At 46.2% G+C, this 12,467-nt stretch overlaps 1 protein-coding gene across 1 annotated transcript in view; it reads left to right on the top strand.

Moving 5' to 3' along the window:
- Positions 1 to 12,467, top strand: part of LOC115113810 (protein sidekick-2-like) — a 202,754-nt gene that overhangs the window by 97,844 nt on the left and 92,443 nt on the right. The window contains 3 exon segments of the mRNA XM_065012628.1: positions 882 to 1,058; positions 2,759 to 2,895; positions 3,032 to 3,179. Coding sequence (XP_064868700.1) covers positions 882 to 1,058; positions 2,759 to 2,895; positions 3,032 to 3,179 — 462 coding nt within the window.

Raw genomic sequence — 12,467 nt, 5'->3', positions numbered from 1 at the left:
TGTTCCCTCCATGTCTGTGTGGGGTATTGTTCATTTGTCAAGGTTGGCACACTTCCGGCTGGTTTGCGACAGGTTTTGTTTTATACCCGTGCTTTGTGGCAGCCGGTACTTTGTACTAAAGGTTTTGGACTTTGTGCTGCCTCACTTGTTCTTTGGGCATTTGTTTTGTGACGCAGTTGTGTTCTGTATTATGATTGCCTTAGTAAAGTGCTTTGTCCACTCATCTCTGCTCTCCTGCGCCTGACTTCCATGCACCAGCTACACCCACCACTTGACACACATTGCACCCACACACACACACACACAGTACACTTTTACACACACATACATACACACTGCACCCACCCACACACACACACACACAGAGTGAGATGCACACAAAGCATCTTATGCACACACAAACACACACACTTTTCTCCAACCTTACATACAACAACACTCACTAACATTGCACAATATGACAAGGTCACAGGCAGGTCACGCCTGCTGTGCATGTCAAGAAGCATCCACTATGAGGTTAGACTGATACTGTGAAATTGGGAAATGTATGATTTTGCCCATTTTGTGTAAGAGCTGTTTGAAAAGGCCGCCTGAAATTTCAGTCTGTTTTTGGTGAATGGAGTTTTGGCAGAAAAATAGTTAATAGACCAATAAGATAGAGTTCCAAACCTCTCTGCCAATTACAGCTAGTTTTCAGTTTCCCACCCTCACTCAGACCACTTCCAGACAGTCCAAGTAAAATTCTTGCTTGAGAAATTGCTATTTGATAGGAAGTTATTTTTGTTTAGTGTTGACCATTTTAGTTGAAAAGTACTTAATTGTTACCCAGAAATGAGTTGATGTTTAGATAACAATGTCTGCATTGGACCTTTAAACTGTAGGTATGTGTGGGAGAAGGAGGGCTTGGTCATCAACGCCCAGTCTATCCCTCGTATCCGGCTGGACCAAGATGGTACCCTCCACATCTCCCAGACCTGGTCAGGTGACATCGGGACCTACACCTGTAGGGTTGTGTCGGTAGGAGGCAACGACTCACGCAGCGCACACCTCCGAGTCAGGTAACACGATCGACATATCTCTCTCTCCCTCTTTATCATCCTCTTGTTTTCTCTGTCTCTCTTTCTTGTTCATCTTGTCTTGAACAAGATATACTGCTTGTTTTCTCTCTCTCTCTCTCTCTCTCTCTCTCTCTCTCTCTCTCTCTCTCTCTCTCTCTTGTTCATCCTGTCTTGAACAAGATATACTGCTTGTTTTCTCTCTCTCTCTCGCTCTCTCTCTCTTTCTTGTTCATCCTGTCTTGAACAAGATATACTGCTTCTTTTCTCTCTCTCTCTCTCTCTCTCTCTCTCTCTCGCTCTCTCTCTCTCTCTCTCTTGTTCATCCTGTCTTGAACAAGATATACTGCTTGTTTTCTCTCTCACTCTCTCGCCCTCTCTCTCTTTCTTGTTCATCCTGTCCTGAACAAGATATACTGCTTGTTTGGTCTCTCTCTCATCCTTTCTTTAACAAAAAATACTGCTTGTTTTTTCTCTTCTCTCTCTCTCTCACTTCTTGCTCTGTCCACCTCTTTGTGGTCTTTTTATAATTATCTCTGTCTGCTGTTCTCTTAACACACACAGAAAAATACAATAAACATTTTCTAACTTTCTGACCTCCCGTTCTTTTGCCAGCCCTTACTCATTGTCTTCTTGTAGCTCAGCTCTCCAGTCCCACCTCTCCTGTCTCACCTCTCCTGCCTCACCTCTCCTATCCCACCTCTCATGTCTCATCTCTCCTGCCTCACCTCTCCTATCCCACCTCTCCTGTCTCACCTCTCCTGTCTCACCTCTCCTGCCTCACCTCTCCTATCCCACCTCTCTCCCCATTCTCACTTCTTCTGTCTCACCTCTCACTCCATTCTCACCTCTCCTCTCACCCCTCCTTTTCTCCCTTTCCTGTCTCACCTCTCTCCCCATTTTCATATCTCCCGACCATCTCTCCTGTCTCACCTCTCTCCCCATTCTCTCCTCTCCTGTCCCATCTCTCCTGTCTCACCTCTCCTGCCTCACCTCTACTATCCCACCTCTCCTGTCTCATCTCTCCTGCCTCACTTCTCCTGTCTCACCTCTCCTGCCTCACCTCTCCTATCCCACCCCTCCTTTTCTACCTTTCCTGTCTCACCTCTCTCCCCATTTTCATCTCTCCCGACCATCTCTTCTGTCTCACCTCTCTCCCCATTCTCTCCTCTCCTGTCCCACCTCTCCTGTATCATCTCTCTCCCCATTTTCATCTCTTCCGGCCATCTCTTCTGTCTCACCTCTCTCCCCATTCTCACCTCTCCTGTCTCACCTCTCCTTTCTCACCTCTCCTGTCTCATCTCTCTCCCCAGTCTCACCTCTCCTGTCTCAGGTCTTCTGTCGCACATCTCATGTCTAATCTCTCCTATGTCACTTTTCCTATCCCACCTCTCCTGTCTCACCTCTCTCCCCATTCTCACCTCTCCCACCCCTCCTGTCTCACCTCTCCTGTCTCACCTCTCTCCCCATTCTCACATCTCCTGTCTCTCAACTGTCTCACCCCACTCCTATCTGTCTCTCTCTTTTTTCTCTACCCTGCTGTCCTAGTTTCCTTTAATGATGGATTTTGAGTAAATCTTACCTCTAAGAATGTATTTTTAAAAACTCAGTCATATCTCCTCTTTCTGTCTGCCCGTCTGTATGACAACCTCTCTGACTATCTGTCTACCCCCCCCCACACACACACCACCACCACCCCTCAGACAGCTGCCCTATGCTCCAGAGAACCCTGCGGCCCTGCTAAGTTCCTCAGAAAATAGGGCCATTAACCTGACCTGGGCCAAGCCCTTCGACGGGAACAGCCCCCTGCTTCGCTACATCCTGGAGGTCTCTGAGAACAGTGAGTGATCTCAGGAGGACACAGGCAGATGGATAATGAGAAAGAATAAACCACTGTTAGTAGGATAAATAGAATGAAGAGAAGGATTAGATCATCTGCAGGTTTGATATGTGTCTGTTCTCTCTTCCTGTGCTAGACGCTCCCTGGGCTATCCTCCTGGCCAACATAGAGCCTGAGTCGACAGCAGTGACCGTCAGTGGACTCATCCCAGCACGCTCCTACCAGTTCCGCCTGTGTGCCGTCAACGACGTGGGCAAGGGCCAGTTCAGCAAGGAGACTGACCGGTGAGAGAGAGAGAGAGAGAGCCCTCACAGGATTCCTCTCTCCCCCCTGCTGTGCAATGATAACAGCCTACTCAGTCTCCCAGTCAACCAGTGTGTGATCCCGTGCCAGTACACATTGTGTGTGTGTGTGTGTGTGTGTGTGTGTGTGTGTGTGTGTGTGTGTGTGTGTGTGTGTGTGTGTGTGTGTGTGTGTGTGTGTGTGTGTGTGTGTGTTTTTATCTGCTGAAGGATTAGTAATTGAGCCGATGCAGCCAGACACACACCACCACTTCACTCACTCAGAGGGGGCTTTGGGGGTGTCCCGGGAGATTGTTGAGATCAGGTTGGCTTCAATAGCCTGAGTCACTTCTCATAACGTAGTGTGCTCTGGCCAAAAGTAGTGCACTATGTAGTGAATAGGGGTTAATTTAGGACTCAATCCCTCCTCTTACACAGGCTAGCTCGTCAAGTCAGCTCAAATGTGAGCAGTTGGATCCCCAGCCATATCCAGCTGAGAGGAGAGCCATAGGGGGCTCACGTCTGACAGCGCAAGGGATCACACTGAGCGCTTTGTGCTTCCGTCTGATCCTAAAGTGCCACAATTCATCTCAACTGCGCCTCGCTTTCTGAAAAGTCATATCTCTGTATGGGCCCTTTGGTTTTGAATTGATTGAATTGATTCAGCATCATCTGACTGGTCCGCTGTGGTCTTTGGTATTAGCCTTTTCTCTCTCTGGCTAGGTACCTTATGTGTCTTCATCAGTAGGAAAATCATTAAGGCATAGTGATGGTTTTGTACACAGCTTAGACACAGATACTGCAGATAGCATGGACTAAATCAAATCAAGTTAAATGTTATTTGTCACATGCTTTGTAAACAACAGGTGTAAACTAACAGTGAAATGTGTACTTACAGTCCCTTCCCAACAGTGCAGAGAAAGAAAATAGAGAAATAATAGAAAAGTAAAACGCATAATAATAAAAGTAATAATAAATACACAATGAGTAACAATAACTTATGTACACGGGGTCCCATTTACAGAGTCGATGAGGTGAATATGTTTTTTGGGGGGGGATGGTTTGTCCTCTGGGTTTTGCCTGCCATATCAGTTCTGTTATACTCACAGACATAATTCTAAAAGTTTTAGAAACTTTGGCGTGTTTTCTATCTAAATCTACCAATTATATGCATATCCTAGCTTCTGGCTCTGAGAAACAGGCAGTTTACTTTGGGCACGCGTTTTATCCGGATGTGAAAATACTGCCCCCTATCCCAAAGAAGTTAAACAAATTTAAGATTCTTCAAAGTAACCACCCTTTGCCTTGATGACAGCTTTGCACACTCTTGGCATTCTCTCAACCAGCTTCATGAGGTAGTCACCTGGAATGCATTTCAATTAAAAGATGAGCCTCTTTAAAAGTTCATTTGTGGAATGTCTTTCCTTCTTAATGCATTTGAGCCAATCAGTTGTGTTGTGAGAAGGTAAGGGTGGTATACAGAAGTTACCCCTATTTGGTAAAAGACCAAGTCCATATTATGACAAGAACAGCTGAAATAAGCAAAGTGAAATGACAGCCCATCACTACTTTAAGACATGAAGGTCAGTCAATGCGAAAAAGTTGAAATTTGAAAGTTTGTTCAAGTGCAGTCGCAAAGACCATCAAGCACTATGATGAAACTGGCTGGCCTACCCAGTCTCCAGATCTCAACCCCATAGAACATCTTTGGAGGGAGTTGAAAGTCCGTGTTGCCCAGCAACAGCCCCAAAACATCACTGCTCTAGAGGAGATCTGCATGGAGGAATGGGCCAAAATACAAGCAACAGTGTGTGAAAACCTTGTGAAGACTTACAGAAAACGTTTGACCTCTGTCATTGCCAACAAAGGGTATATAACAAAGTATTGAGATAAACTTTAGTTATTGACCAAATACTTATTTTCCACCATAATTTGCAAATAAATTCATTAAAAATCCTACAATGTGATTTTCTGGATTTTTTTTTCTCATTTTATCTGTCATAGTTGAAGTGTACCTATGATGAAAATTTACAGGCCTCTCTCATCTTTTTAAGTGGGGGAACTTGCACAATTGGTGGCTGACTAAATACTTGCACGTCGTGCGTGCACGACTGATTTCCAACTCTGACTCCCAGTACCAAAACTCAAAACGGTCCTTGTCGACAACACCAGGCTCTAGAGAATTGAAGCTGTAAAATAGGGAATAACAAAAAATCAGAAGACATTACAACCCTGCATAACATCAATGCAAGTTTAGATAAGAATAAGACTAAAAATATTTTTTTACCTGAAGTGCTGGTACTGCTTGATCTGTGGCAGCGGCCTGAAGTATGGAGTCAGGTGTGGTTGCCAGCCATAGCTTTCCACCAGCACCGTACCATCCTCCAGTCCAACCAGCTGTGAGATGTTGACCCGTCACAGTGCTGTCCTTTACAACACCAGCAATCTCAGACAAAGTGTTCCCTCTGGTCTTTCTGAAGCACTGCTTCATGAGACTGAAGCACCAGTCAGGGGCAAACTTGGTGTGGCCTGTGATCAGGAAGTGAATGTCCAGTTTGTGGTGGAGCTTGTGCATGCCGGAGCATAAACTTGTTCTTGTTTTGGCCACTGGAGTTATCACAATTCAGGTCCACACGTGTTTTACCAACTCCGTAGTTGAAGAGTGGTGCATGTAGTTGATGACTGCGCTGCTGGCTTTGCTTGCTTGGGCCAGCTTTCTTTTTAATGACTGTGTGAATGGTGGATTAGAGTCAGGCGTTTTCTACTGATTGATGCTGAAAGACAAATTCCAGATGCAAATATTTTAGCATTACTTTACAATAGATACAAAATGGCAATCTGAGATATCACTACACACAGTTCATGCAGGGAATGTTAGCTACTGTAGCTAGCCAGCCATCTAACATCAGTTGGCTAGCTAAGCAAGCTTTAAAGCCTAATGTTAATTAGCCAACCTCTTAGGGATATGGAGACGCTAGCGTCTCAAGTGGCCAATAGCCTCGGGAAATGTATAGCGCCAAATTCAAATAATACGCGATAAAACTCAAACTTTCATTAAATCACACATGCAGGGTACTCAATTAAAGCTACACTCGTTGTGAATCCAGCCAACATGTCAGATTTAAAAAATGCTTTTCGGCGAAAGCATGAGAAGCTATTATCTGATAGCATGCACCCCCCTGAACCAGCTGATCCAGTTGTAAACAATAGAACTAGCGTTAGCAGGCGCTACACAAAACACTGAAATAAAATATAAACCATGCATTACCTTTGACGAGCTTCTTTGTTGGCACTCCAATATGTCCCATAAACATCACAATTGGTCCTTTTTTTCGATTAATTCCGTCCATGTATACCCAAAATGTCCATTTATAAAGCAGGTTTGATCCGGAAAAAAACAGCTTTCCAAAACACAACGTCATTACAAAACATTTCAAAAGTTGCCTATAACCTTTGCCAAATTATTTCCAACTACTTTTGTAATCTAACTTTAGGTATTTTTAAACGTTAATAATCGATCAAATTGTTTACGGGGCGATCTGTATTCAATAACAGCAAGTCAACAATACATACACGATTTTCCCTCTTACATAACTATCAACAGTGTAACCTCTGCCAGGAAGTGCCTCTTCTTCGTTTCACCAATGATTAACTTCAACCCAATTCCAAAGACTGGTGACATCCTGTGGAAGTTGTAGGAACTGTAAAATGGGCGCTATCTAATTTCCCTTGACAAAGACAAATCAGGGAACTGTCAGAGGGGTGTTTTTTTTTCTTTTTCTGAACAGTTTTTCCTTGGGGTTTTCCCTGCTACATAAGTTCTGTTATAGTCACATACATGATTGAACCAGTTTTAGAAACTTCAGAGTGTTTTCATATGCATATAATATATTCCTGGCATGAGTAGCAGGATGTTGAAATTTTGCACGCTTTTTTATTTACATTTACATTTACATTTAAGTCATTTAGCAGACGCTCTTATCCAGAGCGACTTACAAATTGGTGCATTCACCTTATGACATCCAGTGGAACAGTAGTGCATCTAAATCTTTTAAGGGGGAGGGGGGGTGAGAGGGATTACTTTATCCTATCCTAGGTATTCCTTAAAGAGGTGGGGTTTCAGGTGTCTCCGGAAGGTGGTGATTGACTCCGCTGTCCTGGCGTCGTGAGGGAGTTTGTTCCACCATTGGGGGGCCAGAGCAGCGAACAGTTTTGACTGGGCTGAGCGGGAACTGTACTTCCTCAGTGGTAGGGAGGCGAGCAGGCCAGAGGTGGATGAACGCAGTGCCCTTGTTTGGGTGTAGGGCCTGATCAGAGCCTGGAGGTACTGAGGTGCCGTTCCCCTCACAGCTCCGTAGGCAAGCACCATGGTCTTGTAGCGGATGCGAGCTTCAACTGGAAGCCAGTGGAGGGAGCGGAGGAGCGGGGTGACGTGAGAGAACTTGGAAGGTTGAACACCAGACGGGCTGCGGCGTTCTGGATGAGTTGTAGGGGTTTAATGGCACAGGCAGGGAGCCCAGCCAACAGCGAGTTGCAGTAATCCAGACGGGAGATGACAAGTGCCTGGATTAGGACCTGCGCCGCTTCCTGTGTGAGGCAGGGTCGTACTCTGCGGATGTTGTAGAGCATGAACCTACAGGAACGGGCCACCGCCTTGATGTTAGTTGAGAACGACAGGGTGTTGTCCAGGATCACGCCAAGGTTCTTAGCGCTCTGGGAGGAGGACACAATGGAGTTGTCAATCGTGATGGCGAGATCATGGAACGGGCAGTCCTTCCCCGGGAGGAAGAGCAGCTCCGTCTTGCCGAGGTTCAGCTTGAGGTGGTGATCCGTCATCACACTGATATGTCTGCCAGACATGCAGAGATGCGATTCGCCACCTGGTCATCAGAAGGGGAAAGGAGAAGATTAATTGTGTGTCGTCTGCATAGCAATGATAGGAGAGACCATGTGAGGTTATGACAGAGCCAAGTGACTTGGTGTATAGCGAGAATAGGAGAGGGCCTAGAACAGAGCCCTGGGGGACACCAGTGGTGAGAGCACGTGGTGTGGAGACGGTTCTCGCCACGCCACCTGGTAGGAGCGACCTGTCAGGTAGGACGCAATCCAAGCGTGGGCCGCGCCGGAGATGCCCAACTCGGAGAGGGTGGAGAGGAGGATCTGATGGTTCACAGTATCGAAGGCAGCCGATAGGTCTAGAAGGATGAGAGCAGAGGAGAGAGAGTTAGCTTTAGCAGTGCGGAGCGCCTCCGTGATACAGAGAAGAGCAGTCTCAGTTGAATGACTAGTCTTGAAACCTGACTGATTTGGATCAAGAAGGTCATTCTGAGAGAGATAGCGGGAGAGCTGGCCAAGGACGGCACGTTCAAGAGTTTTGGAGAGAAAAGAAAGAAGGGATACTGGTCTGTAGTTGTTGACATCGGAGGGATCGAGTGTAGGTTTTTTCAGAAGGGGTGCAACTCTCGCTCTCTTGAAGACGGAAGGGACGTAGCCAGCGGTCAGGGATGAGTTGATGAGCGAGGTGAGGTAAGGGAGAAGGTCTCCGGAAATGGTCTGGAGAAGAGAGGAGGGGATAGGGTCAAGCGGGCAGGTTGTTGGGCGGCCGGCCGTCACAAGACGCGAGATTTCATCTGGAGAGAGAGGGAGAAAGAGGTCAGAGCACAGGGTAGGGCAGTGTGAGCAGAACCAGCGGTGTCGTTTGACTTAGCAAACGAGGATCGGATGTCGTCGACCTTCTTTTCAAAATGGTTGACGAAGTCATCTGCAGAGAGGGAGGAGGGGGGGGGGAGGGGAGGAGGATTCAGGAGGGAGGAGAAGGTTGCAAAGAGCTTCCTAGGGTTAGAGGCAGATGCTTGGAATTTAGAGTGGTAGAAAGTGGCTTTAGCAGCAGAGAGAGAAGAGGAAAATGTAGAGAGGAGGGAGTGAAAGGATGTCAGGTCCGCAGGGAGGCGAGTTTTCCTCCATTTCCGCTCGGCTGCCCGGAGCCCTGTTCTGTGAGCTCGCAAAGAGTCGTCGAGCCACGGAGCGGGAGGGAGGACCGAGCCGGCCTGGAGGATAGGGGACATAGAGAGTCAAAGGATGCAGAAAGGGAGGAGAGGAGGGTTGAGGAGGCAGAATCAGGAGATAGGTTGGAGAAGGTTTGAGCAGAGGAAGAGATGATAGGATGGAAGAGGAGAGAGTAGCGGGGGAGAGAGCGAAGGTTGGGACGGCGCGATACCATCCGAGTAGGGGCAGTGTGGGAAGTGTTGGATGAGAGCGAGAGGGAAAAGGATACAAGGTAGTGGTCGGAGACTTGGAGGGTTGCAACGAGGTTAGTGGAAGAACAGCATCTAGTAAAGATGAGGTCGAGCGTATTTCCTGCCTTGTGAGTAGGGGGGAAGGTGAGAGGGTGAGGTCAAAAGAGGAGAGGAGTGGAAAGAAGGAGGCAGAGAGGAATGAGTCAAAGGTAGACGTGGGGAGGTTAAAGTCGCCCAGAACTGTGAGAGGTGAGCCGTCCTCAGGAAAGGAGCTTATCAAGGCATCAAGCTCATTGATGAACTCTCCGAGGGAACCTGGAGGCGATAAATGATAAGGATGTTAAGCTTGAAAGGGCTGGTAACTGTGACAGCATGGAATTCAAAGGAGGCGATAGACAGATGGGTAAGGGGAGAAAGAGAGAATGACCACTTGGGAGAGATGAGGATCCCGGTGCCACCACCCCGCTGACCAGAAGCTCTTGGGGTGTGCGAGAACACGTGGGCAGACGAAGAGAGAGCAGTAGGAGTAGCAGTGTTGTCTGTGGTGATCCATGTTTCCGTCAGTGCCAAGAAGTCGAGGGACTGGAGGGTGGCATAGGCTGAGATGAACTCTGCCTTGTTGGCCGCAGATCGGCAGTTCCAGAGGCTACCGGAGACCTGGAACTCCACGTGGGTCGTGCGCGCTGGGACCACCAGATTAGGGTGGCCGCGGCCACGCGGTGTGGAGCGTTTGTATGGTCTGTGCAGAGAGGAGAGAACAGGGATAGACAGACACATAGTTGACAGGCTACACAAGAGGCTACGCTAATGCAAAGGAGATTGGAATGACAAGTGGACTACACGTCTCGAGTGTTCAGAAAGTTAAGCTTACGTAGCAAGAATCTTATTGACTAAAATGATTAAAATGATACAGTACTGCTGAACTAGGCTAGCTGGCAGAGGCTGCGTTTATCAAAAAGTAGAAATGCTGCCCCCTATCTCTAAGAAGTTATTAAGGATCTGCCCCTTTTTTTCAATTTTCGCCTAAAATGACATACCCAAATCTAATTTCCTGTAACCGAAACACTTTAAAGTTTGTGGAAATGTGAAAGGAACATAGGAGAATATAACGCAAGATAATACAAAGAAGGGAAAAAAAAAAAAAATTTTGTACCATCATTTTTAAAATGCAAGAGAAAGGCCATAATGTATCATTCCAGCCCAGCTGCAATTTAGATTTTGGCTACTAGATGGCAGCAGTGTATGTGCAAAGTTTTAGATCCAATGAACCATCGCATTTCTGTTAAAAATAATAAAGTTTCATGTTCAAAACTTTGCACTCTCTTCAAACAATAGCATGGTGTTATTTCACTGCAATAGCTACTGTAAATTGGACAGTGCAGTTAGATTAACAATAATTTAAGCTTTCTGACAATATCATATATGTCTATGTCCTGGGAAAAAACTGTTGGTACTTACAATCTCATGCATTAGCCTACGTTAGCTCAACCATCCAGTGGATCGGACACCTATCCCAAAGAAGAGAAAACTAAACTAACTAGACACACACTTTATACACACTTTATACACATAAGTTAATGTTAGCTAGCAGGCCAGCCACCTAACCTCAGCTGACGTTAGCTAGCTAACATCAAGCTGTAACTTGGTCTTTTGTTTAGACATGTCACGTTAACGTTAGCTAGCAAAAAGATTAAATATAATCCCAATCCATAGAGTAACGTTACTAGCAATACAAACCGATTGTCATAGCAAGTTAAACAAATAACGTTATGTTCATTGTTAGTTAGCAAGCCAATCTAACAGCAAGCTTAAGCTTGCAATGAAAGCAACTTTCTGAGAAAATTAGAATCTTATAATATCTTATAATATCTGAACCTGTAGCTAGAGTCTTACCTGTATCTGTATACATGGATGAAAGCTTCACATTGTTAGTTAGCAAACCAGCCATCGATCTCCAGCTGGCTAGCTAACAGCAAGCTTTAGTTTGCAATGAAAACAACTTTCTGACAAAATTAGAAACGTATAATATCTGAGCTAGATTCTTACATGGATGTATACATGGATGAAAGCTTCACGGCAGACTGCAACCCCTTTTATCCTGTGTTTTTTCTGTTTATTTTGCACAGCTTGTTTGGCCGGTTGTGTTCCACTGACTTCAAAACGTGTTATTTTCAGAGTGAGAGAGAGTCAGCATTGCGTGGCACAATTGTGGTCCAGAAAGTAGTCCATCATCACAACAACACTGTGTCAGTGTGTTTGGACCATGCTAGATCCTTAGTGATGTGGACAACTAGGAACTTGAAGCTCTTGACCCGCTCCCCATCAGCCCTTATCAATGTGAAAGGGAGTGTGCTCTCCCCTCCGTTTCCTGTAGTCCACGATCAGCACCTTTTGTATTGCTGATGTTGAGGGAGAAGTTGTTATCCTGGCACCACACTGCCTGGTTTCTGACCTCCTCCCTATAGGTTTTCTCATCGTCATCAGTGATCAGGCCTACCACCGCCGTGTTGTCTGCAAGCTTAATGATGGTGTTGGAGTCATGTGCGGACATGCAATCATCTGTGAACAGGGAGTACAGAAGGGGACTAAGCATGCACCCCTGAGGGGCCCCTATGTTGAGGGTCAGTGTGGCTGATGTGTTATTGCCTGCCCTCATCACCTCGGGGCATCCCGTCAGGAAGTCCAGATTCCAGTTTCATAGAGAGGTGTTCAGTCCCATGGTCCTTATCTTTGTGATGAGCTTGGAAGACACTCTGTTGAATGCCGAGCTTTAGTCAATGAACAGCATTCTCACGTAGGTGTTCCTTTTGTCCAAGTGAGAAAGGGTAGTGTAGAGTTCAATTCAAAGCATTTCATGGCTACAGATGTGAGTGCTATGGGGCGATAGTCATTTAGACAGGTTACAGGTATTACAGACTGTGTCAGGGAGAGGTTGAAAATGTCAGTGAAGACACTTGCCAGCTGGTCGGCTCATGCTCTGAGTTCGCTTCGTGGTAGTTAATCTGGCCTTGTGGCCCTGTGAATGTTAACCTGTTTAAAGGTCTTACACACATGG

Source organism: Oncorhynchus nerka, linkage group LG28 (assembly GCF_034236695.1).
Source record: "Oncorhynchus nerka isolate Pitt River linkage group LG28, Oner_Uvic_2.0, whole genome shotgun sequence".
Taxonomy (NCBI): domain Eukaryota; kingdom Metazoa; phylum Chordata; class Actinopteri; order Salmoniformes; family Salmonidae; genus Oncorhynchus; species Oncorhynchus nerka.
This window is presented reverse-complemented; position numbering and strand designations above follow the sequence as displayed.